The sequence below is a fragment of the Netta rufina genome (genome assembly GCF_964035555.1).
Source record: "Netta rufina genome assembly, chromosome: Z".
NCBI lineage: Eukaryota > Metazoa > Chordata > Aves > Anseriformes > Anatidae > Netta > Netta rufina.
Genome location: NC_140126.1, coordinates 23,519,943 through 23,535,218, shown reverse-complemented (window position 1 = coordinate 23,535,218; position 15,276 = coordinate 23,519,943). Strand labels below are relative to the sequence as shown.

The following is a 15,276-nucleotide window of genomic DNA, read 5'->3' as shown; positions in this document are numbered from 1 at the left end:
TCTCCGCGGCCCCTCGTCCGCCGGCTCCCTGCCGTGGCCCCGGGGGGCGGCCCCGGTGAGCCCCCGCTCCTGCTCGGCCGCGCAATGCCCGCGGTGCCGCACAGGGTTTTGCCGTCGGGTTGCCTGCCCGGACTGCGCGGCTCCAAGCGCCTTGGTTCTTCGCCTCTTCTCTCTTTTTCGGGGTCGAATCCAGATCTCCGCGGCAAGCCGTGCGGGCGGCGGTTTTTCTCTCCTACAAAAGAAAAGAAAAAAAAAAAAAAAAAAGGAGGACAGGCGGTTTACCGAGCAGGTCTCCGCCTCCCCCCAAGTCGATGGACGGCCATCTGTGCAGAGCAAATACGAAGCCGTTTGCTGTCGCGGCAGTGATCCGAAAGCAGCTAGTTAGCATCGGGAGTGCCATTTTCCTGCACACCCGTCCACACGCGCGTGTGGGCACAAACGCGCGGAGAGCAGCTGCTCGGCGTGGCTTTCGCGGTGGGGTGGCAGAGGGGAAAAGACATGCAGAGAAGGGAGAAGGAGCACTGCGGAGCGTGCGGGTGAGCGGAGAGGTGAGTGAGGGGTGCCGGAGGGCGAGCGGACATCTACCTGCTAGGAGCAGCCCGCAGCGGGCACCGGGCACCGGGTACCGGGCACCGGGGTCCCGCCGGTGCCTGCGGCCCGTCCCGTCTCCTCGCCGAAGGGGAAGCGGGAGAAACTTCGCTGAGGAAGGGGGAGCCGCTGGTCACAAGCTGGAAAACGGATCTGCTTTGGTTAGCAAGTTCCCGTGCAGGGAGCATTTGGCCATGATCATAATTTCCATGATTTCTGTCAAATACAATATTATCAGAGACTACTGAAGTACTTACTGTAAGTAATGAAGGAAAGTATTACATACAGAGCGGAGTCTCCGGGCCGTGCCAAGGGGCCATTAAACCAGAACCACTTTCCAACAGATCCCCCGCACAGGCCCCAGGAGCGGCGGGGGCCGCCGTGCGCCCTCCCTCTCCACCGGCACCGTAAGAAAGGCAGCAGCCGAGAGCAGGTGAGGCCCTCGCCTAGCCCCCTGCCCTCTGGGACCCGGGACGGGGCTGACCCTGGGTGCTTGAAACCAGCCTGCAGGGATGCGGGGGGCAGCAGCCGCCTCGGAGCACCCCGCTGTTGCCTGGGGGTGCATCTCGCTGCATCAGAAAAATGACCAGGAGCGAATGACCCAAAAGAGCTGCTGTTGGGGATGCTGTAGGGCCGAGGAGCATTGTAGGGGGGTGCCCGGGGCTCGGCCAGGCTCCCGGTGCCGGAGGAGCCGTGGGGATGTCGGCCTCCTCTGCGCCCCGCGGGGGGAGCGCTCCGCCGGGCAGGGCGCAGCGTGCGGACGTGCAAAGTAATCAGCTCCGAAACGGGGGAGGGAAGGGGAAATTTCTTTCATAGGGGATGTGGGAAGGGACCTAACGCAGTCCCGCTTGAGAGAAACGTTATACAAGATGGTTGAGAAGAAATAATTAAAGAAAAACTAATTAAAATATATAAATCACCCAACAGAAACAAAGAAATATGTAGAAGGAAACGTTTCTGGATAGAGACACTGTGTGTGGCATAAAAAGCGATTGAATACATAAGGGCTTCATTAAATTCCCAATAGATAACATTTGGCTAAATCTATCCCTAGATTAAAACTCTGCATAATAGCTCCATAAACTAAAAAGTTTCTTTTTGTGTGGTCCTTCTGGAGGAACTGATTGAAACATTAGCCCCCATATAGAGCAATCCCCTCCCGATTCAGCTCCAGTAATTCGTCTCTCAGCCCTACGGGGATATGATGAGAAAAGGAGACGGGTTAATGAATCCACACTTTGTAGCTGGAAAGAGGAGGAGGAGAAGAAGGAGGAGGAGGAGGCGACACCATCATGTTTGTCCCACCAGTTTGTTTATTAGGGCCCAGCCTATTTTGGGGGAATTGTTCCACCGGGATCCGTCCCTGCGAGGACCGCACGTCCCCTCTGTCCCTCTGGAAAGCCGGGGGGACACCGCGGGTGCCAGGGGGTGTCCGCGGCCCGGCACACCGGAGGGCTGCAGCACCTGCTGCGGCGCGGCACCGGCACCGTCGGGCAGGGCGGCCGAGGCCGGGCGGCTTCCCGGAGAACCGGGGGAAAACAAGCGCTGGGGGCTGCCCTCGTCGCCACAGCTCAGTCCCCCGACCCCTTTCCTCGGCCCTCGAGAAATGAAGCCGCGGCACTTTTTGCAAGCCCTTCTGCCGGCAAGGCTGCCGCTTCGCCCCCAGCTCCCAGGCGAAGGCCCCGTGCGCGCACGGCATAAAAATAAGGAAGGAACGAGGGGCCTAGAGGTCTCGTTGCCACACACACATATATATATATACCTTTGGACCCGGCCTGCCGACCCCGGGGAAGCACTGCCGCACTCCCACCGCCCGAGCTATGTAGCTGGGGCCAGGGTCGGGGCCGAATCCGACCTGGGCGCATGGGGCATCATCCCCGGCTCGCAGGGGTTCGCGAGGCAGCCAGCGAGGGGATGCGGAGCCTGCTTTCTCCGTGTGCCGCCCTTCGCCAGGGCTCTCACAGCCTCTTTGCCCCGAGCCGCTGCGGGAGCGGCCAAAAAGCAGACCGACCGCGGGCAGTCCCCCGCCGCTGCCTTTTCCCTCTCCAGACTAGCCCCTCTCAGTTTGAGCCGCAAGCCCGGGGGACGCCCGAGCAGGGCTCGGCATCCCCAGAGCCCCCTCGGCCAGCCCCGGTGAGGGCGCAGGCCCGGAGATGGGGAGTGAATGGTTCCCTGGAGAACAACGCTGATTTCTCCCCAGGGTGCAGGTCCGCGGAGCCTCGGGGTTCTCTTCCCTTCTGTTCTAAAAACTAAACAGGACGGTACGTACTTGTCCTCTAAGGGACCTGGGACACCCAAAGAGGCCCTCCAGCTACATGCTGCAAATAAAGCCCAGCAGAGATCATACGTCCAGTCTTTCCGCTTTCTGAAAACCACTGTTTTAACCCTACATTGATACCAACAAAACTGAAAACCTTCATTTTTCTATCCACGAGGAAACTGAAAACTAAGGCGACGAGGTACTTCGAGACGTAAAAGTGTATAACCATGTACACTTTCCTTCCCCACACCAAAGAGCACTAAAAGACTTCTCTCCCTTTTTTCTTTTTTCTTTTTTTTCTTTTTTTCCTTTCCTTTCCTTTTTGTTTTTGTTTTTGTTTTACGAAAATTCACGTAATTTATCCCACAGTCTACTGAATTCTATAAATACAGCCTCACTCGAAGAACGCCCTCCTGATCTGGAGAGCTGGCGTTCCGAGCCCACCGCAAGCCTCACCATGCCTGCTCTAAAAACGTTCGATCCTCTTTTCACGCCTAAGCTCGAAATATTTGAGGCGGACTTTTTAGGTTAAAAAATAATTTTAGACTATGACATAAATATCTGTTGATCTTATGCGTGAGAAAGTGAGAGTTCAAAACCAAAAAAAAGCTTCCTGACGCCGTTGGTTTCAGACACCTACGTCTCCTGACTTCAACAGCTCTTGCGTTTAATCAGCTCATCACTAAAGTATATTCCAATGCTCTTTTTATACTATGTGTAAAAGTAGAAACACATGTCCGTACTATCGTCATAGAAATTTAAGAGGTTAGGACAAATCTCTGAAGTTCTGTACATGCCCCTTATTACTATTTTCCGTTGGGCCTATATGATTGCAAACTGTGGTGCAGATTTAGAATTCTCCCAGAAGTATAAAAATGGTTTAAAACAGTGTTTATAATCAATCCCCTGGTTGGTACTTTGCAGGACTAGGCTTTAATCCTACTAGAAAGACCTTTTACTATTTATTCCCTCTTTTGTTCTTGCTCGCAATTTCTTTCTTTTTCTTTCTTTAATTTCTTTACTTTTTTTTTTTTTTTTTTCTTTCACTCTCTGCTAGGACTAGCAATGGCTTGACTGTGAAGATCATATTTATATCTTCATCGCGGTCAAGTCCAGTCATAATACATTTCAAACTGTAAATTTCCTTGAGTGTTGTGGTATGAATCCCGAGGAAAAATATATCGATGCCCCAGAGAAGGGAGAAGTATTAAGGACGAAAGGGTCCGAAGCCAACTGTGTGGCAGAGCTCCTTTTGTATTTTGGTTTGGTTCTTTTTTTTTTTTTTTTTGAAAATTAAAAATTTTATTTTTGAAAACGTGTAAAAATTTTACATTAAAATGGTACAATAATACTTGCCAGTAATTTTTAACAATATTCCTTGTAAAGAATACGCATAAAGTACAAAATAAAAACTCCGTAAGTCTATTATAATACAAAACACAGGTTAAAATAAGAAATGATAATCTTGACTTTCTTCTGTGTAAACATGTTAATCTTTTCTTTTCTCTTATAAAAGTACATGAGACAAGTGTACTAAAATGAAAAAGTATTGCTTTGCTGTCCTCCCTCAAGCCTTTTCCTTTTCCTGTAAATTATTGTTTGTAAGCTCCTAGACCTGAGAATCTCTGAACTTTGACGGTTTAGAGACGTTATTTATTATTATTTCTTTTATTTCTTTTTTTTTTTTTTTTTTTTTCAAGGAGTAGCGAGTAACTTCCCAACAGCATGACCGTCCGCCCATGCAGCATATCGACCTGGCTGTGCATTAGGGCAGGTCCCGGGCGGCCCAGCGGCCGCGGAGGACGACCCTCGATCCCCATCGCTCACAAAACCCGCGCAAAAACCCGCGCAAAGCCCCGCGCAAAGCCCCGCGGCTCCGCTCCTCGCCGCGTCCGCCGGGCGTCCGAGAGGCGAAGAAAAGAGATAACCCCGGATCCTACCTTCGGAAAGACTCCGAAACCCTTAACAGTTAGAGATGCGGCCCGCGAAGCCGGGGGCGGCGGGCAGGGGGGCGGCGGGGGACAGGCCTCCGCCGGCGCTGCCCAGCGTGCGGGACAGCCCCGGTGCCGCGGCCGACTGCGAGGCGCAGCTGCTACCGGGACCGGAGCCGGGTCCCGGTCCCGGTCCCGGTCCCGGTCCCGGTCCGGGTCCCGGTCCGGGTCCGCCCCCGATGATGCTCTCGATGGAGAAGGGCGAGCGGGCCACGGCCGCGCCGCTGCCGGGCTTGGCGGCGTGCAGCGAGGCCGCCAGCGCCGGGCCCAGCGGGTGCGCGTAGCCGAAGGGCGTCCGTGCCAGCTCCGCCGCCGGCAGCAAGGGGCCCGGCGGGGCGGCGGCGGCGGCGGCGGGGGGCTGCCGGGGCGGCGGGGAGGGAGGGGTGGTGGAAGGCGAAGAGGGCGGAGTGCGGGTGGTAGGGCTGGAGCTGGAGGCCGTAGCCGCAGCCGTAGGGTCCGTAGGCGCAGGGCGGCTGCTGCGGGGGCTGGGGAGGGGGCTGCGGGAGGAAGGCGGCGGGGTCCACGGCGCGCAGCAGCAGCTCGGGGGCCGGGAGCTGCTGCCGCTTGAAGCGCTTTCGGCGGCGCAGGAAGCTCCCGTTGTCGAACATGTCGGCGGACTCGGGGTCCAGCGTCCAGTAGTTGCCCTTGCCCGGGTTGCCAGGCTCGCGGGGGATCTTGACGAAGCAGTCGTTGAGGGAGAGGTTGTGGCGGATGCTGTTCTGCCAGGCGGGGAACTTCTCCCGGTAGTAGGGGAAGCGGCCGCTGATGAACTCGCAGATCTCGCTCAGCGTCAGCCGCTTCTTGGGGCTCTGCAGGATGGCCATGGTGATGAGGGCGATGTACGAGTAGGGCGGCTTCACCAGGCTGTTCTTGCCGCCGCCGCCTGCCCCGCCGCCGCCACCGCCGCCGCCGCCGCCCGCCCCGCCGCCGCCCGCCGCCGCCGCCTTCTGCGGGCCGCCCCGGGAGGGGGGCCGCGATCCGCCGGGGCCGTCCCCGCCGCCCGCCCCGCCGCCGCCGCCGCCGCCGCCTCCTCCTCCTCCTCCTCCTCCTCCTCCGCCGCCGCCGCGCACGGGCGACCGCGGCAGCAGGGCGTCGTCGTGGAGGTCGCCCACATCCTCCTCGTCCTCTTCCTCCTCCTCCTCCTCCTCCTCGGCGTACGAGCGGCGGCGGCGGCGGTGGCGGCGGCGGCGGCGGCGGCGGCGGGGGCTGCGGCTCGTCGTCGTCCTCCTCGTCGTCCTCCTCGCCCACCACATCGATGTCGGTCTCCTCAGCCAGCGCCGACGCCTCGGACATCTCCGAGCTCAGCGTCATGGCGCGGCGGCGGGGCAGCCCCGCATCGGCGGCGGCCGGCGCGGAGCGGCGGGCGGGCGGCCGCGCTCCCCACCGCTGCCGCTGCCGCTGCCGCTGCCGCCGCCGCCAGGCCCCCGCTCCGCTCCGCCGAGAGCCGCCCCAACGCCGCCGCCGCCGCCGCCTTCTCCCGGTGCGGGCGGCCCGCTCCGAGCCGCGCCGGCCCCCAGCGCCGCCGCCGCCGCCGCGCCGCGAGAGCGCTGCCGCCGCCCGCTCGGTGGCGGCGGTGGCGGCGGCGGGCGGTCCGGGTTTTGTTGCGGGGTATTTTGGGGCTGCTTTGGGGATTCCTGCCCCCTCCCTTCCCCTCCCCTCTTTGGGGGGCTGTTGTTTTTGCTCGGGGATGGGGTTTAGGGGGCGGGGGGGGCCGTGCCGCAGCGCCTGCAAGCAGGGTCCCCCCTTCTTTCTGCTCACCTCAGCCCCCAGACATTAATGGATGTGGGGCAGGAGGGAGCGCGCCTAGTCCTGGGAGGAGGAGAGGGGAGCGGGGAGGAGGGAGGGAGGGAGGGAGGGAGGAGGAGGCTGGCGAGGAGGGAGGGAGGGAAGAAGGGAGGGAGGGAAAGAGGGAGGGCGGAGGGGGGTGGCTCGCCGGGCCCGAGGAAAGACGGTGAGGAGGCTGGGGCCGAGTCCCAAAGAGGGCGGCCTTCCTCCCCGCCTTATAGCGAGGGGGCCATCCCATGGCTCCCGGCGTCAGTGCGGCCCCGGACCCCCCCCTCGGGGCGCCTCGTCGCCCAGCCCCGGCCGAGAGGGGCTTGAGCCGGTCCGCGGGCGGTCTGCAGTGGAAAAGGGGGGAAATACAGACATCTACCCCACCTCACAAAAAAATATAAGAAAATTAAGTTGGTCCCAAAGTGCTGGAGCATCTTTGCAGGATCCGTGCCGGGAGCTCGGCACTTTCCTGCGCTGCCCTCGGGGACCGGGTCCTGTTCCCGTGGGAAGGAGGGAAAAAACGCCTTTTCTCCCAGATTTCAGCACCGCTGTGGGGAGGCGGCGTGGGGCCGGCCAGAGGAGGGGGCTGCGGGGAAAGCGCTGCTGCCAGTGAGGCTGCCTCTGGGGAGTTTGAGGTGTGCAGTGCCTTGGTGAGAAGGGGCGTCGGGCGGCACGTGTCTCAAAGCTCTCTAAAATAAAGTTTTCTACCCAAATCAGTGTCCCCCACCCCAAATGAAGGAGGTGGTGAGCTAACAAACTCCAGATAGAGTTCTGTCCACGGGATGGTTTTCGAAACTTCTCTGCACGCTCCTTCCTCTTCCTCCTCCAGAGCTCAATTTATTTAAGAATTGAATCAAGTATCTCTAGACGCCGACCACGCAAACTCTCGGACAACAGTCTCCAAAGCACACTACTAATCTCGTAGTTTATTTGCAAAGCTATTGTTTTTTAAGGGGAGAGAAGCAGATCCCCCCATTATGGGAAACACTAACAGAGAATTAGTTTTACCTCTTTCTTATGCAAAGGAAAAAAATCCACCGGCCTTTAAATTGCCAATTCTGCTTTGAGCGCAGGGGTGACAACCCAAAGAAAGTGACACAAAGGACTGCTTCCCAATTTAGTCCCACTGGTCCCAGTTTCAGGTGATATATGACGCAAGGACAGCAGAAGAGAGGAGAGACCCTTTCCTCGACGGCTCGCAGGAGACAATATATAAATAAATAAAAATCTTGGCTATAAATGTGATCGGCGGGGTCTTAGAAAGAAATACCTTGAAAATTCACACCAGTCCTAGGTCTGTCAGAGAAACCCACAACTGACTGAAATCCGATTAGAACCGGAGCAGCGCTAAAGTATTTCGTGCTCCGAAATAAATCATCGGAACGGTGTCTAGCGTCCTCACTTCTCCAATCTCACTTCTAAAACAACTGAAACACACCATTTTCTTGAAACGCGTTGTCTACATATTGTGCTAATTCAAAGCTTCAAGTCACCCTGTTTCAAACCCAGTTTCATGGATTTAAAGCATAATCCTTTCTACTATTTCCAAATAATCCTATTCACATTTTGTTCGCTAGTAAGACGCCGGCAGGAGAATGCCACCAGAAGTTTTAAAAGAGAGGGGGGAAAAAAAAAAAGGGGGGTGGGGTGGGGGGGGGGAGCGGAAAAAGAACCTCCAAAGCTGGTAGTGTAGTATTGGCTATTATTTTTTTCCCCTTGGGAAGACTGATAACATCACTCGAGATTAACAGATAATTGAAAGTAAAATGACATTCTGGATTAGCTTTAGGGTCCTAGGGCAAGTTACTGGAAAGAATGCAGAAAAATAACTTTTCGTCCCTGAGAGAGGTTTTTCCTCTGAACGGAGAGTTACCATTTTTACTTTTAGCTTTTTTTTTTTTGGTTGTTGTTCTTTTTATTCTTGCTCATCTCCTGGTGTCTGGGTAGAAAGAAGAAAGAAAGAGAAAGAGAGAAGGAAAGAGAGAATGAAAGAAAGAGAGAAAGGGAGAAAGAGGGAGAGAGAGAGGAGAGAAAGAGAAGAGAAGGAGAAAAAGAGAGAAAGAGAGAGAAAGAAAGAAGGAAAGAAGGAAAAAGAGAAAGAGAGAAGGAGAGAAAGAGAGAGAGAAAAAGAGAGCAAGAGAGAGAGAGAGAGAAGGGAAGAAAGAAAAAGAAAGAAAGAAAAAGAAAGAAAGAAAGAAAGAAAGAAAGAAAGAAAGAAAGAAAGAAAGAAAGAAAGAAAGAAAGAAAGAAAGAGAAAGAAAGAAGAGAAGAGAAGAGAAGAGAAGAGAAGAGAAGAGAAGAGAAGAGAAGAGAAGAGAAGAGAAGAGAAGAGAAGAGAAGAGAAGAGAAGAGAAGAGAAGAGAAGAGAAGAGAAGAGAAGAGAAGAGAAGAGAAGAGAAGAGAAGAGAAGAGAAGAGAAGAGAAGAGAAGAGAAGAGAAGAGAAGAGAAGAGGGAAAGCAATCCCTCAAGCTCTAAATGGGAAGAATGGAGTGAAAGGATGCATAGGGAGCAGCAACAACGCTGAAGCAGGAGCCGGACCTGCCTGCCATCTCCTGCTGGAGCCGGAGTTGCCGGGCGGGTGACACGGATGGCTGTGGCAGCGCCGATTTCCCGCAGCACCGCGGGCACTCCGGGTCCTCCTGGACGTGTCCTGCGGGAGCGGCGGGGCCCTCGGGGGGCTTGGGGAGGCTGGGGCAGTGCTGTCAGCGCTCTCCCGTCCCCGCGGGGGAGCCGAGGGCTGGCTGTCAGCCCCGGGGCGGACAGCTAAGACCTGGTGTCCCCGCGGTCCCCGCACGTCACGACTTTCTCGTGGTGCTGCCGGAACGGCTTCTCCCACTTGTTCCCCACCTAACCTAGCAGGTGCTTTCGGGCAAGGGAACGAAAGGACAGAGGAAGGCTGGCGAACAGCGGCGGCTCTTCGACGGGCGGCGGCGGACGCCTTTCTCTACCGGAGCTCTCCGCCCGCTGTCCCCGCTCCTTGTCCTGTCCCTGTCCCATCGCAGGGGACAGGAGCGGCCCCGGCTCCGCTCCGCTGCGGGCGGTGCTCTCGGCGGGCGGGGGATGCCACCTACCGGCGGGGAGCGACGGGCAGAGGCTGCTCCGGGATGCGGGGAGCCCTGGCGCAAGACGCCCCGCTCGGGGACTGGCGAGACCCGTAGGAACATTTTGGGGCGACCTGAACCCCTTCCCTCCGGAGAGGGGCCGTGAGATCTGCTCCCGCAAAGGCTGCCCGGAGCCCTGCAGCCCGCACCGGTGGTCCCGGGGCAGCGGCGGCTCCCTGCCGGGCTTTCCCTGCCGGTTGTGAACGAGGAAACACGAAACGCACCCAAAACTGCAGCGGTACGGAGTCGGGATGTGAGTGACGGGCGTGAGGGCAGCGTCTTTGTTGTTACTTCGGTTTATTAATATTCGTTTTTAATCAAAAAAAAAAAAAAGTAAGCCAAATATTTATTGTATTTAATGAATATAAATAAATAAATAAAACATACATTCAATTCCTACATGCCTATACGGAGCACTCTGCATTTTATCAGTGCATTTTATCATGTATGGAATCAAACTGCTTGGGTGATCTCTACAAGCAGACTGGGTGGCTCCTGCTCTTTACCTGAACTGGTGCCTGCCCCCACTCCCCAGGGTACACAGCACCATGGCTCCTGCAGGGCAGCAAGGATGGGAGCTTCAGAGATCCCCCCGGCCATGTATTGGGGCATCTTCATGCAGCCAGGCTGGGCCACACCGGGTTTTCTGGTGCAGCAGGGTGCCAGAGACTTGTAGAGCACCGTGTGGGCAGTGTGCATCCCTGGGTGATTTGATGAGCATTTGGATATGTGCAGGTGAGCCCACACAGCCTGGAGAAAGAGAGGTAGAGCCTGGCCACCTACTACTCCTCCTGGCTGAAGAGCCTGTCCTGGGCCTGCTGCACCTTGAGAAACTGCAGTTCCAAATGTGAAGCTTTTTTGGCATATCCTTATAACTCTCCAAACCCAGATCTAAGTTTTCCCTGCAGAAAACTTAGGAACTTTCCATTTATTGAAATAAAACAATTTCCTGGAAAAAAGTGCAATTTCTATTGATGTAAATCCCCGGGGCAAAGTTTGGACTGAATTCTGTGTGTCTTGCATCCTGGAAAGAAAATATCTTCCACCAATGATGCTACAACAGGACAGTGTGTCTGACAGGGACCATTGCAGCAATAACTGTGGCTTCCATTGCCCACAGTGACCAACAGCTTAGCCCCATGATTTTATTTATTTTTATTTTTTGCATATTTATCTCCCTCCTTCCATTCTGGCTTAGTGCTGTGTGGTTCTGGGGGAAGACTACTTTATCCTTAAGCATCCTGCAAAGGCTGAGATTATAAGCTGGGTCTGTGCGATCAGGCCAAAAAGCATTGCATTGCACCTGAAAAGCTGAAGAAGGCAGAAGTAAATTGTGGGGCTTCCTGCCACATTGGCTGCTGAAAAAGAGTTTTTCACTCTTGGAGGAGACCCTACCACCAGTGACATTTTTTTTTTCCTTTTGTTTTGTTTTGTTTTCTTTGCTCTGTGATTCTTGCATGGCAAGTACTTCTGCTATGATATATGAAATTCAGTTCCAGTAAGGCTCTTTTGGGCCTTCACTTCCTGCAAAATTTGACTACAATTTCTCAGGACACATCTGCTCTTCCGGTTTAACAGAACACAAAAAGAGTTTATAGGTTTATATTAAGTTAGATATAGCACCCGTCTAGCACCAGAAGTTGTACTCGGTAGCAGTCAGTATCTGATGCTTATGGAAGAATACAGAAACAAGACAAGTGTGTAAAATTGTTTCATAGCCACCAGAAATCTAGGCATCAGGATTTATTTTAAGCCAAAGATAAAACTTGAATGTAATAGCTTTTGATGGATTTTTCTACTGTGTATATGTTCAAACACTTTCTGAAATCATGTGCATTTACACCACTGAACTTGTTCTGCAGTGAAATGTTCCCTAGCTTTAACCACAAGTGGTATGAAGTGTCCCTTTTTGTTTGCTTTAAGTCAGTTACCTGCTCTTTTAATCCAATGTTTTTTCATTTTCTTACTACAAGAGGCAATGAACATTTGTTTTTAACAATTTTCTGACGTGCTCTGCATGATCAGTGAAATCTTTGCTGTAAACAGGTTCTGGCAAATTAAGAAGAAGATCCAAAAATTAATGCATCAGATATTTCACATATTTTCCATTTAATGCTGTAGCAATGCAAGTAAGCCCTGAAGGAGCATGGACCCTTTTGTAAGAGCAGTGAATACTGGCAGGTATGCTCTTCTTCCACTTATAAATCCTTAAGGATTATCTATACTGTGGTCGCAGATAGAGGAGATTGATTTTCTGCTTAAACCAAGGGGGTGGTGTGCTTCTGCCAGAGCTTGAGCAGAATTAACAGCTAGCTGCTGCAGAAGGAGGAACGTTCTTGCCCCCCTCCAGCCTCTCCTCCTCTGGCCACCTGCGTCCATCACTTACCTCCTGCCGAGCACCATACTGACCCAAGAGGCCAGGAAAGCCAAAAGCAAAACTCAGAATGAATCATAGCCACGCAGCTGCCAAGACATCAGCAAGATGGTCACATCAAAGGCGGTATGTTGAGAATCGTGTATCTGAAAGTGCAACAAATTTAACTCTGATTCGTCCTGGGTTAAATGTGCCACCCTTGGGTGCAGCTACTCTGTTTTTAGATCAGGCCTTAACAACCTTTATTTTTATCTGTTCTGCAGCAAGATCATCATTGTAACTCTACCACAAAAGCCTAACGTGAAACCTATTCTAGGCAAGCTTTTGCCAGTCTGATTAACACCAACTTCACTGTTTGAACCATGCATGGTGAAGGCAGGGATTCTTCACACAGCACTTCTCTGACTATTCTCTAGACTGCCTCTGCAGGGTGTTACACACAGAGAGACAGCCCACGGCTCACAAAAGGCTTATGATGTGGCTTGAAGGCCAGGTATTTGGGGTTGCTGATTTTGAGCTGCAGGCATGGTGAAAAAAGGACACTGCCTGATGAGGAGCTCTATCTCTACCTAGATATTGAAGTCTTTTATGGATATTTACATACATTCAACAGCACTTGATACAACATAGTAATACTTGAGATAGAAAAAAACACTCTACTTTAGCTCAATCTTCCCGAGCTGCCATTTGGTGTTTATATCTTTGGTATCTCTTCACAATTTATGAATTTGTAATTTATGAATTATATCAAGACTTTCTGAGACATATCCTTTTCCATTCATATCACTAGTAACATTGTTGATGTACCATGTACTTTGGCTTTCTTGAGTGCTGAGTACAGCTTTCTTTTGAACAAACACTTTCCAAGAGACTTTGAATATCAGGCAGATTTCTTTTTGCCTAAAAACATATTGAATACGTGCTCTTTATGTTCACAGACAATCAGGACAAATATTACTTCATTTTAGCCTGATCAGTTTTGTTTATGACTTCTGATTCATTTCCTGAATAAAATACTAAATTAACACCTCTTCTCAATATACCCTGTTATTATTAACACAGGACTGTCCATGTCTTTCAGGACAGCTTTTCCTCTGTTACCTTGACAGCAACTTTTGCCTTTCTTTTGCCTTTAGCTTTTGCATAATTCATGAGACAACTTTCATGAGCAACCATTTCACTGTCTTTTCCCATTCCTATGCTTCTGTGCAGCTAATGAACTTTCTTCAGTAATTGATGCTCTCTGCTGATTTTGAGATCCTGAGTTTCAACCCTTTTTCAGGTCTCATAACATGCTGCCAGAGCTCAGGCTCTGTTTCAGTACTATGGGCTTTGGATCTGTTTGACTTCTCAACAGAAGTTGTTCAGCTACAAGTAAATCCAGGTTTAAGTTTATGTTTCTCATTATGCAATTACACAAAAAGGAATGGAGAAAACAAGCCAGCGCTATTTTAGCATACTAAAATACTTTTTCTCTGATGCAAAGTTTATTTTCTGAAGGTCTGGTGTTTGTTCCAGGAAATGTAACCAAATCTAACAGAATTTCGTGAACTGCAGTTCTTGAACTGCTTCACTTGATTCCTGATATAACTCAGTGATGTGGTTTTCAGCATAATTTGTCTTTGAAATCTCACATGAGGGAATATGAGATCATACCTCCAGCCCAGTTAATCCTAGGCTGACAGCTGGAACCACACTTTCTACATCTTCTATCTTGGAATAAGCTTTCTGTGATTCATTTTCACTTCGGTCTTTTAGCCTATTAATACATTTCACATGTTTTTAATCATCAATTGGCCTGGAAATTCTGAAAACTTTCTTATATATTGATGGCAGACTGTGATAAATCTGAAGCTGTAGTATTGAAGTATTTACTGCTTTTACTTTTAATAGCCTGCAGTGACTCTGTTTTTTCCCCCCTTTTCTTATTTTTATCTTGTCTATATTCCTATTTGTTGCAGCTACATTGCCAATTTAATCTTGCAATATATTAATGAATTCATAAGCTGTAATATGGGCTTTTTCTCATTCATCTTCGAGCAAACTTGTTCACTGTTCCAATGTGGAGATATGCTGGACTGGATTTCAGCATTCCCTCCCCACAGCTCTTTGATTGTCCTCGAATTTTCAGAGGTGACATAAATTTGGTGGGAGGCACAGCTTGCACTTCAGCAGAACCTTCTGTCAGTGCTGTTTGGTGACCGTTCGTCGCCACTAGATGGAGTCGAGCCGTGTTTATTATTCATTCTCACTAATTACAAAAGTAATTGGTTTGCTCTTTTAACAGCGAGCAAAGTCTTCTGTGCCAGGCAACTTGCTTACAAATTAATAGCTCTGGTGTAGTGAAGAGATATCATTAGAGCACAACAAAGCCAAAGCACAGCCTCGACATGATGCTGGGGCTTACTTTGATGGGAACCTTAGTATTAATGAATACAGAAGAATACATTTATTAACGCAGTCTTATGGAAACAAGAGCAAGGGGGGTAGTTTCCTGAGGATATTCCAAAGCAGGACTGGTATAAAAGTCATTAAAACACATGGTGAGATTGTGTGATCAGTGGTATTTCTGCTGATGCCAGGAGGCCCATGGGGTATGGTTGCAGTGGTGACAGGGGCAGGTCTGCAGAGCAGTTTGTCTTCTCTATTGCATTGGTCCTTCATATGGCTGGACCTGTACCCCAAGGTGCAGCACAGGACTGAGCCCCCTGAGCGCTGCAGAGCCTGTCTGGACCATGAGGAGCCCAGGGCGAGGTGTGGTGGACAGGTTGGGCTTGGTGCTTAGGGACATGGCTTAGTGGGTGACTTTGGTGGTAGGGGGGTGGTTGGACCTGGAGGTCTTTTCCAACCTTAGTGGTTGTATGGGGAAAGACAGTCATGGGAGGAATGAAAGTATGACATGTGCGTGTTTGGTGGGTTGGTTTTATTGTCGATAAAATAAATGGTCTAGGAAGTGGGAGGGATTTGTGGGGAGGGGAAGGGAAGGGAAGGGAAGGGAAGGGAAGGGAAGGGAAGGGAAGGGAAGGGAAGGGAAGGGAAGGGAAGGGAAGGGAAGGGAAGGGAAGGGAAGGGAAGGGAAGGGAAGGGAAGGGAAGGACAGCGCAGAGCAGGCCCCGCCTGCCGCCCCCTCCCCGCCTCCCCTTAGGGCGCCCCCCGGCGGCCCGGCGGCAGCAGCGGCGGTTGCGCAT

General features: G+C 52.1%; 1 protein-coding gene across 1 annotated transcript; it reads right to left on the bottom strand.

Moving 5' to 3' along the window:
* Window positions 1-4,810: 4,810 nt before the first annotated feature.
* On the bottom strand, window positions 4,811-6,150 carry FOXD1 (forkhead box D1; the record flags this gene model as incomplete). The annotated part of the gene is given in 3 exon segments (XM_084305051.1): window positions 4,811-5,221; window positions 5,223-6,044; window positions 6,046-6,150. Coding segments are annotated over 3 exon segments (1,338 nt in total).
* Between the last annotated feature and the right edge of the window lie 9,126 nt (window positions 6,151-15,276).